Source organism: Cyrtonyx montezumae, unplaced genomic scaffold, assembly GCF_038088225.1.
Source record: "Cyrtonyx montezumae isolate F1298 unplaced genomic scaffold, pur_monq_1.0 scaffold_6, whole genome shotgun sequence".
Taxonomy (NCBI): Eukaryota; Metazoa; Chordata; class Aves; order Galliformes; family Odontophoridae; genus Cyrtonyx; species Cyrtonyx montezumae.
The window spans coordinates 2,591,784-2,619,425 of record NW_027072067.1 but is presented as its reverse complement, the minus strand read 5'-3'; the positions used below and the strand labels follow the sequence as shown (position 1 = coordinate 2,619,425).

Sequence of the window (27,642 nt, the reverse complement as noted above, 5' to 3'; positions counted from 1 at the left end):
ATGAAACTTAGCACTTCTCTTCTAAGGTTGCAGATCAGTTTTGTTTTTGCCTAATGAGACGGTCTTAAATGCGGCCCAGGGTATTCTTGGAGGAGAAAGTGGGACACTTTGTTAGAAGAAAAACCCAGAAAGAATTGAATAAGAAAGGAACATTTCCCAGGGCACAGACACTTGAATTTGTTTTCCTCCCAGTGCTAATGACCTTTTTCAACTGTGGCCAGAACATATTCATGTGGCTATTTTCTTGCCTACATTGTCACCCATCTATTGAGGAACAAGTCTAAAAGTAGCCAAAGCACTCTTCAAACACCATGTTAGGAAAGAGAAGAGAGTAAACACTGCTCAGATGCCATTTCGTTCTTCCTTTGTGAACTGAGATGTAGGAGAGAAGTTGCCACTTGGCAATAAAAGGGGCCTAAAAGGCAGAGTTGTTTCTAAATGAGGAAGGAAAACAGGCAGTAACTTGAGCAGCAGCTGCAGCTCTGAAAGCCCAAAGTGCTGGGTAATGTAGTGACCGCCCTCTGGCATGCCTGCCTCAAGCTGGGCTCTGCAGCTGAGCAGATCCCCACCGTGGTACTGCGCAGCCCTGAGCTTGAACTGCCACATCCTCTGTTCTGCTCAGGAACGCGTGTGGGCTGTGTGGTCTTTTCAACCTTTGCTTTTGTTCCCCTTTCTTTCAGAGGATAAAAGCAGTGGCTGCCCCCAAGGAAGTGAATCGGTGGTCCAAAGAAACAGAGAGTGGCACTCCCTTCTGCCCCAATGGAACTTCGAATGGCGGATTGATCAAGCCAACTCATATCATTGTGGAAACCATGATGTGAGCTCTCTCTGTGAGAGGATAAACCTGCTTTAACTGCCGTTTACTAACCATAGATTCTCATAGGACCAGGTTTACAGAGCTTTATATTTGCACTAGGATTTATTTTTATTTCTCACAGAGAAAGTTATTTTTTGTGTGGTTTTTTTTTTTTGTTTTGTTTTTGTTTTTTAATATTTTGTAAGGTAATCACAGCAGATGTCTCTCTGTAGAGGGAGAGCATTCATATCAGACTAGACATATTACAGGAATTTACTATTATTGTTTTTTTAAATATCTTTATCTCTAAATGTTATACACCTTACCACTTGAATTGATTGTCTTGCCAGCAATATATTCAAGTCTCAGAAAGCAATTTTAGGTGCTGGTGTGGTTGGGAGCAGGGTAACCTACAGAACACACACAGAAGGTGCTCTGTTGAGAGATACGAGGAGGAAAAAAAAAAAGGAAAAACCAAACCAACCAACAAAGCAACACAAAGATGCTGTTTCAAGAGATTTTTTTCAAAGGTGTAGTATTTCCACCCTCTGGTTCAGTAAACGACAGGCTTCACATGGGGGAAAAGAGTACAGTTATGTTTAGCACAGTCCCTGGATAGAGATAGCAGCAGGCAGCTGGGGCAGAGGAGCTGGGTGTCAGGAGCCTTTCCCTGCAGGCGTGCAAACAGAGGAGGGCTTGAGGAAGTTTGCAGGACTTGGCATGGCTCACTCTTCTTATTTTTTGTTTAGGTGGAGTGCCCGCTGCTTGTGCTTGAGCAGGAGGGTTGAGCACCTGCTCTGTAATGTTCCAGCAAAGGAGATTTTAGCTGTGGTGTCGCTGGGGGGATAAACTTGAGTTCTGCGCAGGGCAGAGCAGCAGCTGTGATCCCGGTGCTTCAGGCATTGGTTTGCTCACTCATTTGTTTGCGTGTTAACTACTGGACTTCGTTTGAGGTGGAAAAGTAATGCACAAAAAAAAACAGTCCTTTGTGGACTGTGACTGTCCAAAGGTGGGCACAGCACAGGTTGCTCCAGCACCAGAAGCAGAGCTGCTCGCCTACATCTGGTGTAAGCACTGATTATAACCTTGTTAATAATAACAGTCGCGAAGATAATAATATCAGTCAGCAAACAGGTGCCCTTCATCCACGTATCTCAAAAATGCTTTGCTAGGTCTGACGGCCAGGATTGTCTTCTTTATTTATTTGGAGGAATTGGATGATGTTGGGGGAACAGACGGAAGGACTGTGTCCCCTAAAGCAGCAATGGGGTCTCCGTCTCCTCGTCCACCATTAGGTTAGATGGTAATTATTTTTTTGGAGGGTGGCAGGCATGTTTATAAAGCCCATGGATGTGTCTGCTGAAAAGACAGGGCTCAGGGGACTGGGAGATAAAACAAAGGAGACATAGCACTGCAGTGTTTTGTATTTATTTGGTCCAAAGGAATTGTGTACCATTCCAGGTTGAGCTGAGGAATGACGAATACGCCGCTGGGAGGAGCGTGGCAGTGGGGGTGCAGCAGCCTTGCTGGGTGCTGCTTCGTGTGGGCCAGGGGGATGCTCCCATGGGGAGCTGCTCCCTGAAGCCTGTCCAGCACGTGGGCAGAAGTCTTCTTTTGTTTTGTTTGAAACTTGAGCAGGTTGTACTGGGAACAGATTCTCCAGAGAAACTCAGCCTTTTCTTCTGGACCCTTCTATTTTGAGGGAGAGTCTATTTTCTTCTCGCGATACCCTGCTCAGGCTATCCAGAGGTATCTAGAGGAAACAAGCTGATAGCAGCAGAACTTGTGTCTGTTGTTTTTGCTGTCAGCTCAGTCTGTCAGGGCAGATCTTGTCATTTAAGCAGGAACATATCCAGTTCGGAACATTCCTACGCTTTGATTTGTTTTTCCATGTCCCATGGACTAACTGGCCACAGCAGCACACTTGTTGAATAATTTGTTGGTATTACTGTAAAAGGAAAAGGGCGATTTAAAGTTAAGAGATGGACCAAACGCAAAACAAGATATGTTTTTTTCTAGTTTGAATTTGTACATATTTTTACATCAAATGGCTGAGCTGCAGCAACAAAACCAGCCATGTCGGAATTGCTTTTGTTTTCTTTTTCTGCTTGCTGTATTGCAGGAGTTAGAAATGAAACTTTTCCACAGCTGGAGATGGCAAACATCTTCAGTTCAGCTGCAGGGCAGTGGTGACTGCCGTCCTGACAGCAGGCGGTCTGGGAGCCAGGAGGGTTCTGGCTGGAATTTGCCATCAAATGTGTGCAAAGTAAGGAAACACGCAGACAGCTGTGTTGGTTTTCTTAATCTTTTAACCATCTAAGACAAAGAAATGCAGTCATAGATGACTCTTCCAGTGGGATTCAACTTGGACCCTCGTTTTTGAGTTTAGTGTCTGCAGTGCGCAGGCATGCTTGCCTGAGTCAAGATTGAAGCAGAAGGTTTTTTGGGGGGAGGGTCTAAGTGAATGGTTTATGTGAGTGCAGATGAAACAGTGATGCTTAATTTATATTTTATTTTCTTGATATGTTGTCATACAACTGCGTATAAGATTTGTTTGCACATCAGATATGTAATATAGAGCTGAGACAAGCTTTAGGTAGGGAAAACAAAAAATGGTTTGCCTACATCAAAACAGTGCGGTGAGTCCGTTAGCCATCCTCTCCCACTTGTGGAGAGCATCTTTGTGTTGAAAACCAGAGGGCTCAATACTACACCTTTAAAAGTACAACAACTAGAGAAGCAGAACCCAGCCCCATTTCGATGCGATCTTGTGCCATTCAAATCAGTCGCTTCCATGCACCACGTGAAGGTGTCTTGCACGTATGCGACCTCACTGAAGCGTTCTCCAGGTACACTGCTCTGGCCCTGCTGTGCTCGTCAGCACGACTGCAAAGGAGGACTGGGGCTCACAAAGAGCTAAGAAACGTTTCTGGAAAACCGTTCCCCTCTCCCCTCCAGAATTATTCTTCTCTCGTTTTAAATGGGGTTTGAGTTCCAGTGAGCGCGTGCACATTTTAAAGTGGTTTTTTACCTAACGTTTTTTATTGGATTTCTGAACTTTTCTCGTTGATAAATTTGCATTTCAACACGATCCTCTGCCAAAATTATTGAAAAGTAATCGTTAAGTCTGTGTTTCTTACCTATTTATGATTGCAAATACAACTGATTTCTCGTTCCTAATTGTTCAAATGCCTGTGACTTATTTTACCTGTTTTATGTAAATGAGGAACTCTATACTAAGTTATCATGACTAGTCGTAGTGAACTGGTTTGGAGACTGAAAAAAAATGAGTGTGGGTTTTGGCATGAGATCTTTAGGGTGAGAGCACTGAATGTAAAGGTGGCAGAACAAAGCAAAAGCACACCTTTCCTACCCCACACACCTGTGTATTGCTCAGCCCCTGTGGCATTGGAGATGGCACTGGAGATGCCACATGTTCAGCTGTATTCCTTTCCAGCTGAGCTGAAACTGGGAGATGGTAGAACTGCAAACACATTTGCCCCACGAGATTCTCTGAGCTGTTTCTGATCTCTCTCTCAGTTTTCCAAATTTTAGTTTTAGTTCACTTGTGACTAGTTATGATCTCACTGAATGGGCATCTATTGTAAGGGACTTTACCAGTATTCTGTATTTCGATATTTAAACAATATGATTTCATAAATAGAACTGGTTTTTATTACTATTATTGTTGTTGCTACTGTTCTCATTTTCCTTTTCAACTATAGCTTTCCTTTTCATCTGGTCCAAATAGATCCATGCATTTAGAAAAGTCCTCTTTGATGTGTGAGACAGTAGGTCCACCACAGATTTGTTCGTGTGTTGTAAATGGAAATATCAAAGCGTAGCAGCTGTATTTACCATCTCACGCAGTGCTGGTGTTCAACCCGCAGCAGCTCAGGAGTGGAGAGCTGTTAGGTGAAATCAGTCCAGGAACAGCAAAGCTGATTTCCACTGTTGGTCTTGAGGAGAGGAGGAAAGAGAAAGAAGAGGTGCAGCCTTATGGTTGTTGGAGCACACATAAATCCATGTATCAGGATAGCATCCTCTGCAGCAGTGTCCACTCTGCTGTGCATCCTCCTTTCTCAACTGCAGATATTCCTGTTCCTCTTCCCTGCCTCAGCACTGGAATAGTTCAAGCAGCTCTGAACACATGTGGACATTTCCATTCAATAGGCTTTTTACGTGTCTCCTCCAACTCTGCTTTTATTTGCCAAGGAGACTTGCAGTTTTGGTGAGGTTGTGCTTGTCACACTTGGGTTCAAAGCTCCCACTTCATGCCAGTGGCAGAACTCCATTGGTGGGAGATATGAACCCTTTGTAAAACCGATCATTAGCTTCCACATCTGTGGCCACTGCAGGATCACATGTGGAGACACAGTGTATATAAACTGTTAAATAAACCATGTATTGAATGGAGTGGGCAAGTTAGCTAAGCAGCTCAAGTATACTTGGAAGAAAGATGACCCTGAAATCATTTCCAAAAGATTCAGTGCAAGTTGCTCACTTTCAGTAACAGAAAAATAAAGCAGTCTGTGCTTACACAGACCAGCAGATGAAATCTTCCACATGCACACGAGTGGGGACATTGCTTCCATTCCGAGGCTGCAAATTATGCATATGGCTTTCCAAGCTATTGGGATGAGAACTGAGAAGGTTTAGGCACCGCTTTCCCGGGAAGTGCTGACCTCCAGGGCATCCAAATGGACTTTGCTAAATTGAAATACTGAAAGGGAGATATAACACCAAAATCCTGGGCCGTGGTCCCTCCGAGGAATCCTCGAGGTTGGGCTCCTGGCTCCTTGTGAGCGCTGCACGGCTCCTGCTGAGGGAGGTGGGAGCACTGAGGGCTCAGGCAGCTGCCGTGGACTTGTTTCCTCCAAAATCAGCATCCAAAGCTTTGTGGTTAGGATTAACATTTAATTGTGTATTTGTATATTTGCATGAGCAAAGGTCGGGAACTGGCAGAACCTAGTAGCTCCTTTTTTTTCTTGTAATCAAAGATAGGCTTAAGAAAGAAAGTACTCAGTGGAGAAACCAATGAACAGAAGCAGCCCCTCCACCCCAAGCTCCATAATTCGGTCATGGAAAACCATCCGTTGGTGTCAGTGGTGAATTTCAGCTTGTTGGAAGATTTGCACAAGAAATCCTTCAGGCATAGCAGCCTGAGCCCCAGCTGCAAATCTGCCCCTTCCCCAGAGCGTGCCTATTCCATCCCCAAAGACAACTGCTCCTGCTCAGCGAGTCTCTGCTTTAAACAATAACATTAATCCAGATTTGTTTCTATTCAAAGAGCAAACGGAACGGATCACTTTCTGTGTGCTCGTTCCAGTTGCAAACTGGTGATTTCAGTTCACCCACAGCCTAAAGCTGAAAAAAAAAACCAAAAGAGGGAAGAGTTTCTTGGGTTGAAAACTTTCAGAAAATAACTCATTCCCCATCCCCAGGAGAGGTGAAGAAGTTTGATTGTAGGGTTTGCAATTGGAAAAGAGCCTGACCCTGCCGGGCTATTGAACGACAGCCCGGACGTGTCCTTTTTGTTTCGTGGCTTTGTCCTAATTGGAAATAAACTGTAAAACTGTCAGAGCGTAATTGCTCCACGCTCTACCCAGTTCCGTGCTTCAGGAGCAAAGCGAATGAAAAGCAGTTTAGGAAGGGGTGAGATTGTGGAGGTTTCCTCCCCCGGCGCGCAGCGGAGCACAGTAGGGCACAGGCAGTCTTACACGGAGCACCACTCTGTGCCTGGAGCTACTGGGAAAACGTGGGGGAAAAAAGGTGAACATTAGAAAAAAACAAAGTGTGATTTGGCTGTGCTGAGGAGCTGTGCATGTGTGCTTTGTGTGCGTGCACGTACAAGGGAAGGCTTTGGTCCCGTAGCGTAGTAATGTTAGCATGAATCCACGTGGCTTGCATCTACTTCCGCAGTTGAGATTTTAAAAAGATTGTTTTATTATTATTATTTAAAGAAAAGATAAACAAACAAAAAAAAAAGGACGATAGCAAACTCATGTTGGGAGGTGACCAAGGCCTCTGGGGCGCGTCCAGTTGGGGTCATCTGCTCCTGTCCCAGAAGGCAGTGAGGTCTCTCAGCATCGCAGATCCCAGTACTGTTCTGAAGCACTTGTTGTTTTCCCAGTGTGTGATGTGGTGGCTGTCACCCGATACATTGCCGGGGACTTCACGCTGTGAGAGGTGGTCCAGCTCCTCTGATGTATTTGGCTAACAACAAAAATAAATCAGTGGTGTTTTCTTTAATTATTATTTAAACTCCTGGCAACTGTGACTACAGAACATGATGAGTAGCACATATACATATACAGTGAGGGGGGGCCGGACCATGTCCTCTTCAAAAATGGCATCTGAACTTTTTTAACAAAAAAAAAAAAAAAGAAAAATATTTTTAAAACATTTTAAAACCTTTGTGTGTGTGTGTGCGCGTGTGTGTGTGTGTGTGTGTGTGTGTGTTCCGAGATGGAATATTTGTATTTGAAAATTATCCTGGATTGTAATTTAATCCCGAGACCCCTCCCCCCCTTCCCTCCCAGCCTTTGTGTATACGGTAAATGTTTGTATTTTGCAGTTTCTGTTTCGCTTTTTAGATAAATGAAATGTATATGGATATTTTTAAGTCATCTTTGCTTTTTTTTTTTTTCTAGATGAGTTTGTAATCACCTTATAACAGAAAATAAAACTTTCCTTTACAAACCAGCCGTGCTCAGTGGTGCTTTTTGTCTCTGAGCGTCCCAGCTCTCCCTTTAAGGCCGTTATTTGCTGTGTTAATTCTCTCACAGACACGTGGAGCAGTGTGAAGGTATGGGAATGGTGCCCTTATTTTTTGTCCAGTTTTCCTCCTTTTCTCCCCCACTGGTGTTGTCACACTGCCCAGAAGGCGAGCCCATCAGATGCAGAAAAGCCCCATGAGAAGGGAAAAACAACAAAGAAAATGAATTCGTTTTCCGGATGTATGGGATTTATCATTTAAAGGGCTGTGATTGCCCCAATGAGTCAGGCAAACGAAAGTTAAAGCAGAAAGGCCTTTCCCTAAGCCATGCTGGGAGGGGGTGGAAGGAAACAAAAGTCATTTGGTTGATGTTTTTGAGAAGCAGAACAGCAAACTGCCCTGCATTTGTGCTTGGGACCACTGCTGAGGCTCCGACTGCTGCATGGCCGTGGCCAGGAGCTGAGGAGAGTCGCTGGGTGAGAACTGAAGCCTTTGCGCACAGCCTGCAACTGAGCAGCCTGATGCCAGCACCGACACTGCAACGTGTCTCAGATCATCAGCCTGAAGTCCCCACACGGCACCGGCCACGGGCGGCTGCCACCCGCCCTGAGCCGGGTCCTTCAGCCGAGGCCTGCAGCTGTGGGGTGCCATTAGCGGGCAGCCGCCCTTCCCCTGTGTGAGAGGCAGAGCCCCGCGGTCACGTGGCACGGGTGCTCATTCAACCTGACATCGCCTCAGCGCCCGGGCTGGCGCCGAGCGGCTTTGGCACGGCCCCGGTGCCAGACATGTGAAGGGCCCTGCTTGGCAGCCCGTGCCCCAGCACAGCCAGAGATGACTGATAAGGCTTGTTTACACGGCAATGATTCCCCAGCTCTAACCAGAAGCGTTTCCGCGCCCGACCTCTGAAAATTCCTGCGCTGCCCACTTGTTGGTGAAGGGTTGCAAAATACAGCGCACCCTTTGCTTGCCAACGAGCAGCAGTTCCCGAGGGCTTTATCTGGGGAATGCAGAGCCTGCACTGCGTGTGTTGGCAGCATCGCAGGATCCCTAATCCCCCTATAAGCAAAGGGAAGAAATCCGTCCTGTAAGGACGTGAGCTCTCCCAGTGGCTTTGTGGCAGTCGTCTCTTTGAACACTTGGCTCCAGAGGTTGGATAATTTGGCTCCCGCAGTGCAGAGCCCTAAAGGCATCCCACTGGCTCAAGTTGTGCAGGGCTATGTTCAGGTTGGACACTAGGAAAAACTTCTCCAAAAGAGCAATGGGGCAATGGAATGGGCTCCCAGGGAGGTGGTGGAGTCACTGTTGTCCCTGGAGGTGTTGAAACGTTCATAGGTTCATAAGGTTGGAAAGGACCTACAAGATCACCTAGTCCAACCATCCTCCTATCACTATCCCTACCCAACTACTAAATCAAATCCCTTAGCACCTCGTCTAAACGCTTCTTGAACAGCGCTAGGGACGGTGCCTCACCCACCTCCCTAGGCAGGCCATCCCAGTGCCTGACCACTCTTTCAGAAAAAAAATGTTTCCTCAGGTCTAATCTAAATCTTCCCCGGCACAACTTGCGGCCATTCCCTCTCGTCCTGTCGTTATTTATCAGGGAGAAGAGGCCTACCCCCTCCTCACCACAACCCCCCTTCAGGAAGTGGTAGAGTGCAATAAGGTCTCCTCTGAGCCTCCTCTTCTCCAGACTGAACAATCCCAGCTCCCTCAGCCGCTCCTCATAAGACTTGTGCTCCAGACCCCTCCCCAGTTTTGTTGCCCTTCTCTGAACATGCTCCAGGGCCTCAATGTCCTTCTTGCAGTGAGGGGCCCAAAACTGAACACAGTACTCGAGGTGCGGCCGTACCAGAGCTGAGTACAGGGGGATGATCACCTCCCTGCTCCTGCTGGCTGCACTATTTCTAATACAGGCCAGGATGCCGTTGGCCTTCTTGGCCACCTGGGCACACTGCCGGCTCATGTTGAGCTGAGCATCAACCAACACCCCCAGGTCCTTTTCCTCTCTACATTCTTCAAGCCATTCTGCCCCAAGCCTATAGCATTGCATGAGGTTATTGTGACCAAAGTACAGGACCCGGCACTTGGTCTTATTGAACCTCATCCCATTGAGCTCAGCCCAGCTGTTCAGCTTATCCAGATCCCTCTGAAGGGCCTCCCTACCCTCAGGCAGTTTGACATATCCTCCCAACTTGGTGTCATCTGCAAACTTACTGAGGGTACACTCAATTCCCTCATCTAGGTCATCAATAAAGATATTAAACAAGATGTGCCCCAAAACTGACCCTTGGGGGACACCACTCATAACAGGACGCCAGCTGGACTTATCTCCATTAACCACTACCCTCTGGGCACGGCCCTCCAGCCAGTTCTCCACCCAGAGAAGAGTGAACCTGTCCACACCATGGGCTGCCAGTTTCCTCAGGAGAATACTGTGGGAGACCGTGTCAAAGGCCTTGCTGAAGTCCAGGTAGACTACATCAACAGCCTTTCCCTCATCTACCTGTCTGGTCACCCAGTCATAGAAGGAGATGAGGTTGGACAAGCACGACTTGCCCTTGGTGAACCTGTGCTGGCTGGGTCTGATCCCCTGGTTGCCATGCACGTGTCGTGTGATCTCCCTCAAGATCATCTGCTCCATAACTTTCCCTGATACCGAGGTCAGGCTGACAGGCCTGTAGTTCCCCGGGTCTTCCTTACGGCCTTTCTTGTAGATGGGAGTCACATCGGCAAGCCTCCAATCTTGTGGGACCTCTCCAGATAACCAGGAATGCTGATAGATGGCAGAAAGTGGCTCGGCAATCACCTCTGCTAGCTCCCTCAGCACCCTTGGGTGGATCCCATCTGCCCCCATGGACTTGTGGCAGTTCAGATGGAGGAGAAGCACCGAGGGCACGGTTTATTGGTGATAGGTGGGAAGCTGGACTGGATGATCTCAGAGGTCTTCTCCAACCTTGGTCATTGATTCTATGAATCACTGCATGTTAGGAATCCAAGTGCCCACCAGCTCACCTCCTTATCCCATCCCCAGGGGGTTACCCACAGCTCCGCGAGCACTGCTGCTGCCACTTCACAGCCAACCACGTGCGTTGCCACAACAACATTTTGTCATGAAGCAGCCAAGGTCTGAACCGAGGAGGCTTCCAGCATGGCCAAGTTGATGTAAGCAATATTATAACCATGTAAACAGGGAGGGATGCAACTGGTCCCAAATCCTGCTGGGCAGCGGGGAGTGCCAACCCCAAGCTGGCACTGGGAGCCCCATAAGCAGTTGTCCCCACCAACCCCTGTGTGTCCTGCTCATTGCCCCACCGTGACATGAGTCCTTGGGGAAAGGAAAATAGGGCTGGATGCAGAGTGATGCCCTGCTCCTGTCCGCTGGCACAAAGAGGCAGACCCACAACACGTGCATTTCAATTGTTTTTATTTAATTAAAAAAAAAAGTCCTTGCAATGCCATTTAAATACAGAGATTTACAAATAGGTCCAAAACAGGACTAAAATATTCTTTGAAATGCTGTACTTTTAAATATTGTGCTTTCATAGATACATAAGAAAATCAGCATATAAAAATACTTTACAAGGAATACACTCTAATATATGGATAAAAATACACATTTAAGTAATGCATTTCATCTTCATATCATTCAAAATGCATAGGAAGGGATACAAGGACCGAGTTTTTCTTCCTTTTTTATTTTTTTAAAGCCGTTAATAAAAGTCTTCATTAAAAACCTACGAGAAGCCCCACGGAGCTTCCTCTGTTCAGAATATTGCATATAAAAACACTTTCGGCTGCACTGTCACTGCTCCACAGTATCAATTATGGCACGTTACCTAGTTGTGGCAGCAATGGTATGGGATATTGCATACTTGAAGAGAAAATGGCTACACCAACAAGTAGCGGGATGGGGCTGGACACGCCTCCAAGATACACTCCAATATGCTGGGCTATTGTGGAGGGACAGAAAAGTGGGGATGGGTGCAGGAGAGGTCCTGGCTCGGCAAAATGAGGAACGTGCCACATACAGCCCTACGGCACCCCAACACAGCACCAGAATGGGGTGGTGATGGAGGAAATGAAATGGTGAGCAGGGCCGGTGGTCACTGCAGCCCCCGACCATGCGAGTTCCTCACCTCCACCATGCCACCACGCCTGAGCCTCCGTGGGGAAAGCAGTGCCAGGGCCACACCGCGACGCTAACGTCATCATAAAGTGCTAAGGCATGGAACACAGAGCGCGGCTCACATGTGCCGCGGGAGGAACCCGTGGTGAGGAGAGGATGAGGAGCCCGCAGCCACATTCTGACTATGTCTCCAGCAGATGGGGAAGCCGATGCGAACAACTCAGCTGCCTCCTCCCTGTGGCCTGGGGGGCACTCAGGGTAGAGACAAATGGGGGCAACATGCTTGGGAAGCCACGGGAAGGCCAGTGACAGGCAACGGGGTGTGCTGCTAATGCAGGTGGGGACAGGGGATGCACGATCTCCATTTAATGAGGGGCTTCTCACATCACTGCCTGGCAGGGGATGACAAGGTTCAATTAATTCAAAACATCGTTGGCAGCCCGGAATGACCACGTTTCTGATATTTACTTGCATTAGCTCCGTAACACCCATCTGAAAAATGGTGGCCAGGGATTCCAGTAGGCATTTAGTGTCTTCAGCCTTAAGCACAGCATTCTGCTCTGTAATAGCTGCTGTACAGCACAGATAACTGCACTGCTGATGTGAGATGAGGTGCCCTGGGCATTGGGCACTGGGCTGAGCCAGCCCTGGTGGGGCAGAATGGAAGAGGCTGGCACGAGGCAGCTGCTAACACCAATTTCTGAACAAGGACTGCACCTAGACACCATCAAGTGCACTCTGAAATGTCTTTTAAACAGGACCCTCTATAACCCGACACCAGGAGAGAAAGGGGCTGCAGAAATCGATTTATCAGGAGTGTTTGGAGGGTGGAGCTGGGTACAACAGAAAAAGAAATGGCATTTCAATTTTGCTGTATGCGATTAGCAGAGCAAACAAGGATAATAATAGCACCATGAGTGTAGGATGGCCAAGGCCTGAAGAGTGAGGAGGTGCTGGGGCAGGACCCTGCACACCCTGATGCACTGGGGATGCAACAGCTTACCCCAGCCCAAGAAACCCACATCCAGCTTCAGCCTTCCCAGCAGCGTCAGGTGGTCTACAGCTCACTGAAGACCCACCTCCCCTCCCTGGAAGTGATGGTACACATAGCATTTACAAATACCAGTGCAAAAAAAAACAGGAAAAACACCCCAAATACCACAATGGCTCAGCAGAGGCCCCAGGCATCATCCGCTGCGGTTGTTCAGAGCGTCTGGACTCGTGTCTTGACCTCGGTGAGGGCTGCCTGTGCTGGCAGCTCCCTGTTCCCCTCTGAGGGAGCGTTGGCAGCCAAAGGGTTTCGGCTGATCACCAGGTCCAGCTTGTCTCCAGCCTCTGAGATCAAGGGGACGGTCAGACAGCAGTCAAAGTCTCTCGTTCGGACGTGATTTACCTGTCGGGATGGATTTAGGATGTGCCACAGGGAGGAACAACAGAAACACCAGGTTTGTTAGTCAGAAAACACAAGGCTGGTGCTAAACCCACACCTGTGAAAACACACAGCACCTGGGGGGCTCTGATGGGGGGGGGGGTCACAGCAGAGCAGAGCATGGCCCCCCCTCTGAGCTGGGCATGTTCTGCGTTAGCTGAGGAATGGCTTCATAACTGGTAAAGGAAAGGGGAAAAAGCTTAGGGTCAGGATTTCTGCCTGATCCTGAAGCCTAGGACAGTATTAGACCTTTTAAACTCTACAGGGCTCCAAATCAGTTCTCCAGTTCCGGTCTGTGGGACAAAGGCTGCTATATGATTTTTTGCCATCATGGCTTTTATCGGCCTTAAATCTGTGATGTGGGGTATTCAGCACCTAGAAAACAAACACAACACAGACCCTGGGGCTGCAACCAACCACTTTCCAGCTCAGCCAGCAGTAAATCAGGACTATACTGAATAGTTCCCCATTTACATCCTTCATTTTGGAGGAGTCCGGATGCATTTCTCATGGGCTCAGAAGAAGGCTGCAGAGGGCTGCAAATGCTCTCTGCAGGATTCAGCAGTGAAAGCACTTTTCCTGCTCACTTGCGCATCCTGAAGCACGTTTCTAGGCTGGGTCACCTGCAGGAGCCATCCCAGCTCTCCTGCCTACAGCTCCCAGAGCTCCTGGGCCCGGTGCCATGACAGCCCCAGGATGGAGAGGGCTGGCAAATAGCATAAGAAGGGGAAGCAGGGAAGGGAGAAAGGAATTTCCCACCCACCTTTGGAGTGAACATAAACCCTGCGGGCAGGCGTTGATTCCGGCTCAGGATAAGGGCTGGATGAGTCCATGCAACCCTTGCATCCAAAGCCCTTTCCCAGGATTAATGACTGCCCATGGAGCTGGGCTCTGTGACGGTAGCAGTGTCACCCTGCCCTAGCTGCCAGCCACACAGCTGAACCAGTACTGCTCCTTATAGATGAGTGACCAGGGACAATTTCCAGGTTGCACAAAGAGGAGAAATAAGCCATGAGCTCGCTCTGCCTTCATTCCATGCTGGCCGGGCAGCTCCAGTGCAGAAAAGACAGTGCAATGCCATGCTCTGGGTAATCCATCAGTCAAAAGGCAGAGGTTCTTTAGCAAGCACATGTGTTTTGTGGCCTTCAGCGTTGGAACTTGCTTGCAGACACATCATGGTGTCCATAACCAGCAGCACTGTGAAGCATCCTCAGCAACGCAACTCCGTGTTTCTTGCTGGGATTCGCAATCCCTCATCCATCACTGCTGCACGTGTTAGCTCAGTGGCAATTGCCCCATCCTTTTGTACGTAGAAGCCGTGCAGCACAGCACGTGGGAAGGGGGGGGGTCTCAGAAGTCTCTGCTCAGCTCTGTTTGGGATTTCAGGCACACCTCCCAGAGCACTTGGCACTCACAAAGAGCGACACATCCAGCATTCAACAGAAAGGCAGCCTACAGCCTAATTAGCTTCTTGTTCATTCTTGCACCATCTTTTATTTGAATCTGGGAAGGAATAATTGTCTAGCAGCCAACTGGCTAGAGATCATAACAAGCTTAAACAAGGTTCCCCACAGCGCTGCCAGCTCTCCAGTTACCTGATGTACATAATATATTGGCTCTGATCCTGCTGCTAACAGCCCCCGCCTAGAAAGAAGCAAAACTAAACATCTTTCTGAGTGCTTCCAAATACGGTCACAGTATCTGCATCTCCAAACGGTGGCAATGTTTCCATCGAGGCCGTGCTCTCTCAGTCGCTCGTTGAGTCGCTCCAAAGCTAAACTTGTTCTTTTTCGTCCATATAAAGTTCCTTTCCAAACTCCAAGACTCACCGTGCTCTCACTGTCCCCCTGGCCGGCAGATATGCCCAAGTTACTTTTATTTGACCAGAGTTTTTATTCTGTTTCTGCCTCAGTTGTTTCAGATCAAGTATCTCGCGATGACAAATATCCACGGCAAACACTCTGCTTGAAGGATGGTTGCTTCTTAGAAAACTTTTAGTTGTCAAAGGCATGCACAGAACTTCATGAACACTGCTTAACTCCACGGGGGGATTCACAAGAACACATATTGGTCCACACAGTCTGGTTTGTCCAAAAATCACCCTCTTTCATGACAGGAAAAGGATCGAGGGCGAAGAGGGATAGCGACACGGCTTTTTGGTTGTTTCAGCTGTGAGCTGTCACAAAGCACTGGGACAGGCTCTGGGTGGAGGTGCTCCCTGGGCTGGGTGTCAGCTAGGGGAACCAGCTTTGCTACCTAGAGATTTCTTACACAAAACACAGGTCTCATTGAGAGGTTGGTGGTAGGTGCTCACCTAGTTGGCTAACTATTACCTTTCATTAAAGTTAGTGCTGTCATGGATGGGTCTCACTTCTCTCTTCCTCTCAGCCACTCATTCACTCCGTCCCAGCCTCCAGAACTGCATTTTGCATTTATTACCTGAAGCACTCTGTCATATGGCTTGAGGCCACACTGATCTGCTGGCCCATCCGGACGGACCATATTTACATAGACACCTTTTTCTAGCAGGCCATCCGACACACTGAATCCGAAGTCTTCGCTCTCTGGGTCTTTGTGAAGTGTCATCTGGAGGGGCAGAAGCAGAAAGCACACTGCTTAATTCCAGTCACTAGTTCTCCTCAGAAACTTACTGTCAGTTCTGGCTTAGTGAGGACAAGAATTGGCTCATCTAACCCCCTTCCCTTGATCGCAGTCACACTTTGGTCTCTAAAGGAGACATGCTCAGCTAGAACTGTATCTTGCCACAAGGCAAGGCCACAAGCCAATGGGGGACAATCAGTATCAGGGACAACTGTTTCCCTCCACCTCCATCTCTGCCTCTAGGCCTCGACTGCATCAGAGTGCTCTTGGCTGGGGAAGCCCCATGGCTGTGTGCTCCATGGGCAGGTGATGCCCAGGTGCTGCCCTCGTGGCCCCAGCCTCATTCCCAAACACCACCAGCACCAGATGCTCCAGCAGAAAGAAGGCTCATCCTGTCACACACCTAAAACACAGCTCTCCTCCTTCAGGAACGAAGGAGTTTTATTTAATGGTGCGTTTGCCATGCCCTGAAGGACAAAAGCAGATCAAACATGAACAAGTTGTTTTTCCCAACTGCCCTAACTGCAGGTCTCACTTGAAAATCACTAGGAAAGAAAAAGGCAATCAGTTTTTGAAACCTCTCCAGCTCCCTTCCCTGCCTGCGTTCAGCATCAACAGCTTCTACAGTTAATTACTCCTTCTAATTGCCTTGCACCATGCTTAAACTGGCTGCATTCACCCGCGTACTGAATTCAAACGAGTATCCTGTCACTCAGGCCCTACCATTTCTGCTGATTATTTGCACCCCTTTAGGAAAGGCTGGGAACGAAGAGGACTGAAGATAAATGATTTCTCAGATAAAAAGCAGCTTACTGAACGGTGTGTGCCACTGGCAAAGGGTCAACACGGTGCATTTCCTATGGGGATGCAACACATCCATCAGCTTTTCCATTAGTACCACTGTGAAGTACCACTGTGGCAAGGCAAACCAACCCTTGGCAACACACACCTTGTGAAACTCAAGGGGGGTGGGGGACATGATCTCCTGCATCTCCTTCTCCATCTTCTTCATGTCCAGGTTCCTCTCATTCTTCTTGGCAGGGGAGCTGCTGCTCTCGGTCTGTCCATTGTCACAGCTGGAGTTTGCCTTCCTCAATGGGCTCAGTCCTGATGGGTTGACAGAGTCCAGGAGCAGCTTGCTGCCCTCCAGGCCCAGGTTGTGCACGCTCCCCGTCATGATGGATGCCTGCGGGGCAAGGGCACAGAGTCACTCTGCTGAGGTGGCAGCAGGAAGGGACAGACCACGCAGCAATAAAAATGGCACAGAGGACAAGGGAAACGAGACCAGATGAACATGCTGACCTCAGGGGAGCTCCCAGAGGAACTGGTGGATCTCCAGCCTACGTCTGTGGGCTGCAGCCCGTCATCAGCACTGCACAGTGCTGGCAGTGGCCCCAGCAAGGCAGCACCACAGGCTGCTGAGGCCAAGTCAGCAGAGAAATTATGATTTTATCTGTCAGTAAGTGGGAGCCTTCACTGAGTAAAACTGAGTTAAAAATATGAAATTAAGTAGTTTGTTAAGCCTGGTCATCCTTGACAGCATCCATTAAACGATGCCCCTAAGTAGATTCTACTCCATTTGGCAATGCTTTTCACTAATGAAATTACATTGATCAAAGCTAATGAAGGAGTCGAGAATACAGCCTGTGGAACCTCAACTGGTTCCAGAGTCTATTTAAATGGCATAATGAAAACCATCATTACGAAGTTCAGGCTCCAAACACCTGCAGTCCTATTAAATGTCAAAAGGCAGCGGAAAGAAAAGGAAAGGCAGGGAGCAGACAGCAACATTCAGCACTGCTAAACATGGCAAGTCAAAGAGCAATTGCTCCTGCACACAGAGGAAATATCACCTGACTAAATCTCTAACCAAGGGCTCTGTCTCTTTTCTGCAAGCTGGAACAAAGGTAAATAAAGCAGATTCTGGTGGCAGTGATGAAAACGCCAGCACTACCTACATCGTACCAAATGGAGATGGATAAAATATGGAATTCCTTTGAGTGTGTAGCAGGTTTTTGAGTGTTGTCCAAACTCACGGTGATTAACTTTTGAGGGAAGACTAGAAAATGCTAGGAAACTCACGAGCTAAAAAGATTTCCATATTCTATCTGCCACTCTTCAGGATAATGTGGGTAGAGCTAGAGGTGGTCTGCATTTTGCAACATTCCTTTAAAATCTTTTTAAAAGCATTGCTCTAACTGTGACAGCTCCAAAGCCTTTCAACAGCATGACTCAAAAGCCCACACACCCCTGCAAAAGGAACAGGCAGGAAGACTATTTTCTCTGTCCTGGCATTTCACAGGAGCCAAACAAATCCCTTCTTTTGCATTAAGATCCCCCATTATGCAGAAGAGAATCATCTATGCATCATTTCAGATGGGTACTTTTTCTTAAATAGCCACTGACAGTAATGGGAATTTTACACTCTCTGTTGGGGAAACAACCTCACGAGCCAGAGATGCCCAGAAAACCATTTCCAACCCAAACTCTGCGTTATTGGACTGGAGTAGAGCGACAGCTGGCATCCCTCCAGGCACCTCATCAGGCATTGCATGGGGACACAACCCCTGCACAATCTGCTGGAACAGCAAATGTCCACCAGTCTCCAGACTCCTCCTCCCCTCCTCCGACCCTGGGGAACTACTTTGGCTACCAGCCCCATTTTTGGGGTCACTGAGGACCCAGCCCCGCAAGCCTTCCCCAGTCCTGTGCACCCAGAAGGCAGCTCGTATGGTTGCACTGCTGGGTCCCATCTCACTGGGCAGGTTTGCTGCCCACTCCTCTGCAGTCTCAAGGGAGGCCTTTATTTGCGTCCCACAGCTTAGGAACGCAGGCTCCCCATCCAATAACCGGACACAATAACACGACCTCCAAAGCATTTTGGATAAAGAAAAGAGAAAGTGGTTCGCAAAGAGAGGAAACACCTTTATTTCTGCAGGAAGCAATTACTTTCTCAGATTTTTCCAGGGGAAGGGTGGCTGAAAAGCTTCCAATTGCCCATTTTACTGAAACAGTTTCCGGCAGAGTGACAGCTGAATGCAAGATGCATGTTGTTCCTGTCTACACTTGAAGCAAGCTTCAGCCCCAATGGGTTTTTGGGAGACTCGTTTTGCTTGGCCTCCAAGTGCTTTCGACAGACAGTATCTCCCCACAAAAGGGCTTACCATTTGATAGGGAAGCTTTGCCAACAGTCACATGAAGATTGTTGGCCAGCAGCAATGTGCAAAAAGAGCGTGGAGTTACTGGTGGGTAATTCCTCAGCTCTGGAGGAAAGTATGTGCAAGCAGCTGCCTAATGAGATGTAGTTATCCATTAGCACATCCCTGAAATGGACAAAACTCAAACCCTTCCTCACACCACTGGCAGCACAGGAGTGCTGTGAGCAATCAACAGATCTGAGGAAACTGCTTAGCATTTAAGTCAAGCACAAAACAGTCAGACCCGGCAGCGAATTTGCAAAGTGATTTACCTCAATCTCCCTCAAAAGTTCAGACTGGCCGCATGTTTCCAAATCCTCCAAAGCTTCTCCAAAAACACGCCAAAAACTATCCTCGTGAGTGGTCTCAAGGCCATTTTGGCGGTTGGGGTATCTGTTGTAACGTAGGAACCAAACATTGTCAGCACTCTTCTGCAGCGGGATGAAAGCCGCGAGGCTACAGCAAGTGTCTCACCAGTAAAAGCAGAGACTTGAAGAGTCTTCATATACAAAAGCAAACAATATGAACTTTTCAGACAAGAGTCCGAACACGAGACCTCCATGCATTTACTAACGGGGCAAAGCGTCCTTCAAAGGAAGAATTAAGTTGGTGTAGTGATGTCAAAGTTCAAAGGGTAAATTAAAAAGTGCCTGTAGGAAGATTGTAGGTTTAGGAAGACGTTTTGGTGAAATAGAGAAGTGAAAGAAAAAAGGATGCGTTATGGGTAAACCAGGAGCCTCAGAGACTGTTAGTACAAAGGCTGATGGGATAGAGCTCAGATCTGAGACACAGAACACCTGAGAAGAGAGAGAAAAACACAGAGGGTAACAGACATGGTGAGAAAATGGTAAATACATCAGGGCTCTATGAGAGTAAATAATGCAAAGATGTATATAAAAATGATTGCCCTGAGACAAGTAACACGCTACAGCCAGCAATATTGACAATGTCAGCGTATAACCCATACAAACCAAGTTTCATTTGCTTTGGGATGGCCAAGGAAGTGAGCTTTTGCATCCAGGAGGTCTCTTTGTGCTACACAAGTCATTGCATTACAGCTGTGTACAGATTCCCCAGCTCTCTGGCTACAGAGAATGGGAGCAGTGACAACCTCTCCAGAGTTGGTGCAAACATGCAGTGAAGTGAACATCAGATCATGAGCACTCAGTTTAACAGAAGCCTCTTAAAGGCAACTTTCAGTGGTGTTAAACCAAGGTCACAATACGCTCACCAATGTGTCATGGGGGAGAACAGTGACATTGGAGCAGCCTTAATGCATCTTCCACGCACAAAGATCCACCTGTGCAACATCCGTCAGCAGCCTGCATGGCTCAGTGGTCAGCAGTGCCATGGATGGGAGGGGACACTTCCCCACCAGAGCCACTTAGCCAAGTCAAAACACTGTGCTCGAGTAAATATCAAAGAGAGGTTGGCTTCTGTTGTACGTATAACAACTCCTTGGGCTATCAATAGCAAACCTTTTCCAGATCTGCATTGACAGCAAAGTCTTTAGCACATGCTTTGCTTTTCATCCATTGAAGGAGTTTGTAGCAGGCATAACTTCAAACACACGCACTTATGGTCCTCGTGGACTGTGGCCGGCCTGGAGAGTGGTATCTGACATGGCTTATTATATTTTAAATGCACCCCCTACCTTTTCTAAAGCAGCAGCTTTTAACACCAGACAGAGAGGTCAAAAAAACACCCAGCAAGACTTTATAAAAACAAACCAAAATTCCCCCCTGAGATGGAGTTTTCAATTCTTTTCCCTTACTCATTTCCTTCCTCTGCTCCAGGTTTCCTAAGAGGCAAAAGTCCCTTCCAGTTACAGGTTTCTTGCCTCCCAGATACAAACACCCAGGACTTGGATGAATCAGCCTTCACACCACTGGGTCAGCAGGTTTTTCCAGGCTGAGGGCACAGAGGTTTTGTTTTTCTCCGTTACAAAAAGGGCTCAGCAGCACGAACTGTTTCACTTGCACTTTGACATCAGGGCTCGGAGCCCTCATGTGGGACACGTGGGGTTTCGAGAGCTCAGATTTGCTAACTTCAGCTGTGAGTGGCCTCACTGGGAAGGCCACGAAAGAGCAGTGACCTCTGTGAGCCGGCTCTTGCTGAGAGGCAAAACAAGAACAAAGTCTCAGCCACTGCCAGCCTTCCTGCCAGCTTGATCATCTTTAAATAGATGGAAATGGCCATGAGATGTTCTAAGGGTTTTTATCTGGACAAACAAAAATTAAGGGAAAATAATTATAAAAGAAAAGAATCGACAGCAACAACACGACACACACAACTATGGGGACTCTGAAGGATGTCGGGGGGAGGGTTAGTTACGGGGCAACAGGGCTTTTCCACTGTGCATGATTCAGAGAGGGGCTGGGGCAGATTCAGCAGGATTTTCACCCCAAAAGAGGGGCAGCTGCATCCTGCTCGGTGTGCCTGGGAGGAGCTGCGGGATTTCTTCCACAGTGGCTGAGCTGGGGGATTCACTCAGCTCTGCTCATGCAGCGTGGTTTGGACCGTGTGTTGGAAGGGACAAAGTGAGAGAGACATCCAGCCACACCTTTAGGAGATTTTATCTCGGATATATAATCCCACACTAGTCCTCTGAGAGCTTTTGTTGGCCTGAGAAGCTACATCCTCACCCAAAAGTCTTTGGCCAACACAAGAGGAGACAAACCTGGCCATGTCTATTTGTAACACCTGAACTTAAGAAAGTACTGCAGCTTTTACATGGTATGACACATGGTAAGAACTTGTGATCCATGCAGCTGAGACTGCATGCTGACTGCATGACTCCAGACATAAGTGTCACCAAGCCATGGCAGAGATGCCACAGATCATCTCCGTGGAGGTTGTTTGATAGAGCATGTCACTACTCCAGCACCCACCCCACAGACACTTTATGAGGCACTGCCGACCCTCCCCACCTCTGGCTAACCCACTCCATCACAATCAGGGCCCTCTCATCCCCACATCTGCAAAAGGGCCTCCCTACCTCCTCCCACCCCTCCGCACCTGCTGGGCTTGTCCCAGTCGTCTTCACTGAAGCTTCCATCCATGTAGGGGTAGCTTTTCCTGGGGTCCACGGGAGGGGTGCTGCTCTTTTGCCTGCTGTGTCTCCATTCATGTGGATGAAGGGCAATGCCTGCAGCCTGAGGTATGTACGTACCTAGGCAAGTCAGGAATGGGGGAAAAAGAGGTAACACCTGCTTAGAAAACCCAAGAGGAGTGAATGCCAGGAGAGCTTCCTTCCCCAGATCCAAAACTTGAAGTAAAAAAAGAAAACTTGAAGTAATTTTGGTTACATACATATAATAGGAGATATATTCTTCCCATATCTTCTTGCTCAAACCAAAGGATCAAATGGGTCTATTAGGAGGAAATAAGACAAATTTCGCTAATTTTGCCCCCAGGGACTTTCCCATACTGTGGGAAGTCTTGTTCCAGAGATGCAAAACCAACACTACCAAGTCACATCACAAGGAGCTGCCTGGACAGAAACCCTTCAAAACAGAGCATTCCTCAGCAATGTTGGTGCCAGCTGCCATGGAAATAAATCTCCCAAGTCTCCTGTCCACCTCCTCCTGCCCATTCAGGACTTCAGAGAAATCCCCCCAGCCCTTCCAAGAAACATCGTGCACTTCCATTGCACCCTGTGCCAAGCGAACAGGAAGAGGTAACAGAAACACATAATTAAGGGAGTCTTGACCTCCCACATGGCTAAGAGCACTGGAAATACCCGAAGACATTGCCAGAAGTTTCTTTCAAAACGCCAAACCTGTTATTACGTTTAGCTGAGCGTTTCCTCTGTGCTTTTAAATATTAGGCTGCTCCAGAGAGAGCCCCAGCAAAGTGCTCACCAACGTTTTCCACCGGGCAGGAGCACTTGCTGCTTACACAGCAGGGGAACAGGGTCCCTGGGTGCAGGGCCCCGCAGTGAGCTGGGCACAGGGATGTGTGCACACAGCTGGCCCTTGGGTGCCACCACTTTCACCTCCTCCTTACGAGACAAGGGCTGGATCCCTGGGATTCAGAGCCACCTGCTGGCATGTTCCTGCCAGGCCCAGCACAGCTCCCTGCTCAAACCTGAGCAGGGTTTTGCTGAGGTGCTTCGGGGTTTTGTTTCCTTTCAGCACAAGCTAGTACTAACTTCAGTCACTAAATCTGAACTGAATCTCTTTTCCAGCGCTTTCCTCCAAGTGAAAGCTTATTTCCATGATGGAGCATCCCCCTTCTCAACTCCATATGTCCGCCAGAAACCACAGCTGAATAAATCTGGCCTCCAAGACATCTGATCACTCACCAGGGAGTCAGAGATACTGTCTTGTAGTATTACCTTAATTATTTTGTTAAGTGAGTGCTTCAGTCACAAGATGTTCTTGTGGATTTTAAAACATCCTGAAGAGGATTAATACAGTCTACATGGCCTCTCTGGGGAACTAAAAGTGAGCTACAGGCCAAATGCTCTGCAAGACATATGGACAGTGAATACTTATCTGATTATGTGAACTGTAAAATGTTTTAATGGTTTTGAAACTGCTGTGAACGGTATGATGCTATCTATATAAGCCAGAAGAAACAATGCCAATAAAAATCTAAGATGGATATATCAACTCAGAGCATCACATGAATGCATTTTAAAATACATTTTGTTCCTTGCTGAAAGCGAGAAGCTGTGATAGCACAGTCAGACCACGGCCTTTGGCTCACGTTCAGTCTCCAGACAGGCTTGGAAGCTCCATCTGTCTTTGCCTTGGCCCACAGACCCGTGAGAAAAGTCATCTTACCTTGGCTTCCATACCCAGCATCAATGCCGGAGCCATCCCAGGACTCCATAGCGCTGTCTACACTAGGAATTGTGGTGGAGTATATCTCAGACAGCTTGCTAGTTTTCTGGGAGTCCGTCAGATCGTCTTCGGGGTCACTCACTTCATTTATACTCCCAGACTTCTTGGGATAAGATTCTGCAACCAGAATAAGGCACTTTAGAAGGCACAAGGGACAAGACTCAGGCAGAGGCTTATGTTGCTGTGGGAGCAAGCTCAGGTACTCTAACGCTCTTGAAGAATCTCTTTAGTTCTTCAAAGGTAACTGAGAAAGGCCTGTGCCAAGCTTCCTATTCCAAGCAGTTTTCATTTTTCACAGTTTCAATGAGATTCCCACAATAACACAAACTGGTCCCAAACTACGGCAGCTGAATTTGTGACTCCTCATCAAGACTGTACAATCTTGTACCAATTCAGGGCTGATCACCACCCAAAGAGCCTCCCACACAGTCTCAACTCCTGGGTGGTGGGATTCCTGCGCCTTGTACTTAGACAGTAAATTTCCCCTGATTAGTGATTGGAAAATGGAAAGCTGAGTGGGGATGATGAAGCTCAGACCTTCTCTTTCATTATTTTACTAATAATGGCCCCTTATTATCATTAGACCAAGTTGCCTTTCAGGTAAAAGCTACACAGGGAATGGTTTTTCAGCACAAGCATTCTTGTACTGAATATTATGAAGTCCTCATTGATTACACATCCTGTTAGCCATCCACACCCTGGATCTCCAACTCGGAGAACTTAAATGGGATAAAAATGCTCACTGATAGCCTGCATTTGTCAGTGAGGTCAGATGACTTTACCAAACAAAGGCCAGTATTCTAAAAGTCCCTATTTTCCAACCATTCAGAAGATTGCTCATCACGATAAACTGGCAATTACCTTGAAATTTCAATTATACCTGCTCCAGTTCTCAGGATGATTAACGAGTCTCCAACCGGCACTTGAATGTCAGTTAATTCAGCAAGTGGCTGTGACAGTTTAAGTGTCAGAAGGGGAAAAAGAGTATTTCATAGCAAGGATCGAGACACTTGGCTTCAGAGAATGATGGGGTTTCCTGAATTTCCAAATTCTACCTCTAGTTTGTGAGGTTGCTGTTCCCCTGCCTAGGCTTCCTCCATTCATAACACAGCTGCATTGCCACACACGTGTCAAACTGCTTTAAAATTTACAGAAGTGTTATGTTCAAGAGTGATTCTACTTCTCTGGATGCAATGCAGACATCCCATAGGCCAGGAAGAGTATTTTCATTTGATTCCTTCCAGCTCCCACAGCACTGTGGGCCGCTGGCTAGAGGTAGACACCGCAGAAGCATGACACAAGAAAAGCAGAAAATACCGAGTGTAGGGTCTCTTGCGTTCTCCCATCCCAAAGCAGGCTCCCCAACTCACTCTCCATCTGCTTCTTGATCTTCAGTGTTACTGTCTCCCCCGCCATCTGCAGCAGGTGGATTGCTTCACTCAGTGGCTTGCCCTTGAGGCTCACGTTATTAATCGCGAGTATTCGGTCACCGATGTGGATGGCTCCAGTTCTGGAGAGGAGAGATGCTGTTAGGAACCCCTGTATGCTGTATGCTCCCGTCCATTAACACTACCAAGAATTTGGCTTACATCATCTTTCACCTGTATTATACATACATATAGGCACATGAATGTATGCCCACTTCAGTTCCTAGGTCTCTCAGAAGCTGGACCTCAAACCAGACTACATTTTAAACTCTTTGAAGTCATGCATTACCACAGTGGGGCAATGGCTACAGGTGGAATTGAAGGGAAGTTTTCATAGGGATGGTCAGAAGACAAGCTAAACTAACAAACCAACAAAAGACCCAGCCAAACACACGCAGATTATGTGGGTATACATGAACTGAGCCAGCTGCAAATCAGCTTACAGTATCTTTTAGGGTGCATCATCTCCTATGCACCCTAATGCTGGCATACAAGAGCAGCAATCCTTTCCTCTAGCACTGCTATGATAGAAACTTAGAAACGCTAGGTTGGAAAGGACCTACAAGATCACCCAGCCCAACCATCCTCCTATCACCATCCCTATGATGTTCAGCTATCAGGGACCTCGCATGATCAAGCCAGGAGATGCAAATCTAGACAGTCATATCTTTTTGCCCATGGCAATGTGCTTCTTTCCAAGGCTGCATCCAGTCCAAATTGGACTGCTGCTCCTGCAGAAATGGGATCTGACACACGGTCAAAACAGCAGGCAGAACAATTCCTTGTCTTTCCCCCTAATGTGGAACTTTAGAGGCACGCTGCTGCAAAACATCTACTGTGAAACATCTTGGATGTGGTTTAGTGAGCAATACTGATAGTAGGTGGATGGTTGGATATCTTAAGAGCTCTTTTCCAACCTTCATCATTCTATGCTTCTATGATTCTACTGCATGTATAGCAAACCAGGAAATTGCACAAGGACCAGGCAGGACTGCTCACTCTGCTGCTGCTGAGGTATTCAGTTTGTCATAAGGGTCCCATGCAGCCACTAGATGTCCGTATTGTCCCATCCTAATCAGCCCAGAAAAGCCCTCAGGGAAAACTCGAGTATTCAAACAAACTATAGATCACGCTGCAGAGTATTTGTCTTAAAAGTTTCATCTACATAGTCAAAAAGAAACCAACCTGAAGTGCTAGCACTCTAATGCGACCCTTTACTGGCTGCAGTGCCTTACATTTGAGGCTCTACCATAGTGCTGAGCCAGGGCTCATCTCTCATGAAATTCTCCCCAGTGCCAGCCCCCAACAGCACCATTGCTCTGCAGAAACTGGGTGACTCCCTCAGCAGGGAAACATAGAAATGATCAACAAGATGTCAACCAACACATGCCAGTGCTGAGTACTCGTGGAGAAAACCCTCTTGCAGCCTCCTATGCCTATTTAACCACGTGGTGCAACCAGGCTGTCAAACCCTTGAAATCCCTTTAAAATATCAGTGATCACTGAAAATTGCTCTTGGAGAACTATTACACCTCAGAACTGAACAGTATTGGCCTCGCCCACATGCAGGAGGAAAACAAGCCCCATGGCCAAGGGCAAAGTCACCCACAGGCACCGACGGAGGGGGAACAGAGAAGCCATAACTTGACATCAACCCAACAGCCTGTGCTGCCTCTGTAGGTTTCTATAGGATGGGATGCGTACAAGGAGGAAAATGCTCAAGGTCAAGATAAAACCCAAGTCATCTGCATCTGAAGCCTTTTCAGCTAAGACAGCTTGTCACTGCTGTGACAGACGTGTGACAGGTCCTAGAGGACACCCTGCCTTCCCCAGCACAGAGCTGCACTGCAGATCATCTCCTGTGCCTCTCCAGGAAGGAATGGCTGCCACGTCCCCATTACCAGGATCTGGCCCACCCCACACCAGCATTGATGAAACGTGCTGTGCTCCAGCGACAAGCAGGCACAGCTTTAACTCCTGCCCTTCAGAAACCCATCGCACCATTTAGAGACCAGCTAAGAGTCCCTCTGGCACAGAGCTAGGCAGAGTTTACAGCAAAGGGACAAATCAGGATAAAACTAGGAGCATCCCTCTTCCCTTGAGAAGGCTGTGCCACTCCTTTCTGCTTCTCCCAGGAGAAAAACGTGAACCATCTCAGCAGAATATGCACCTTTCTGCAGGCAGGCTTCATCCCAGCACTCCTCTCCCTCCCTGCAAGGAGCCAAGGTTGCCAGGAGAGATCCCCATGCTGCTCCTCAACACAGCCACCACTGTTTGTCAGCACACTACAGCGCAGAATGATTCTGTTGCTCAAAAGGTTTTTCACTCCTTGCTGCGTGCCAGTTCCTGATCAAAATTCAATAGCACCACAGCACTCGCCTGTGCTATGTTTCTCTGCAGAGCAGTCACTGATGTGCATCTGAGTTCGAAGGAGGAACAGCCACAGCACGGCAAGGGGACCTGGGAGCAACAAAGGTATGAAACTGTTTCTGCTGCCT

General features: G+C 47.8%; 2 protein-coding genes across 13 annotated transcripts in view; one reads left to right on the top strand and one right to left on the bottom strand.

The window, feature by feature from the left end:
* SLC6A6 (solute carrier family 6 member 6) overlaps positions 1-1,287 on the top strand; it is a 47,990-nt gene extending 46,703 nt beyond the window's left edge. For all 12 annotated transcript variants that reach the window (XM_065749731.1, XM_065749730.1, XM_065749741.1 and 9 more), the window contains one exon: positions 681-1,287. In XM_065749731.1, coding sequence (XP_065605803.1) covers positions 681-821 — 141 coding nt within the window. In that variant the 3' untranslated portion in view covers positions 822-1,287. The remainder of the gene's footprint in view (positions 1-680) is intronic.
* Positions 1,288-10,941: 9,654 nt separating this feature from the next.
* The window catches only part of GRIP2 (glutamate receptor interacting protein 2), a 67,323-nt gene continuing 50,622 nt past the window's right edge, over positions 10,942-27,642 (bottom strand). Inside the window, exons 18-25 of the mRNA XM_065749727.1 lie at positions 25,088-25,227; positions 23,658-23,834; positions 21,886-22,039; positions 19,140-19,260; positions 16,620-16,856; positions 15,509-15,655; positions 12,637-13,033; positions 10,942-12,606 (exon numbers count right to left, since the gene is read on the bottom strand). Of these exons, the coding sequence (XP_065605799.1) occupies positions 12,845-13,033; positions 15,509-15,655; positions 16,620-16,856; positions 19,140-19,260; positions 21,886-22,039; positions 23,658-23,834; positions 25,088-25,227 (1,165 nt within the window). The 3' untranslated portion in view covers positions 10,942-12,606; positions 12,637-12,844. The remainder of the gene's footprint in view (positions 12,607-12,636; positions 13,034-15,508; positions 15,656-16,619; positions 16,857-19,139; positions 19,261-21,885; positions 22,040-23,657; positions 23,835-25,087; positions 25,228-27,642) is intronic.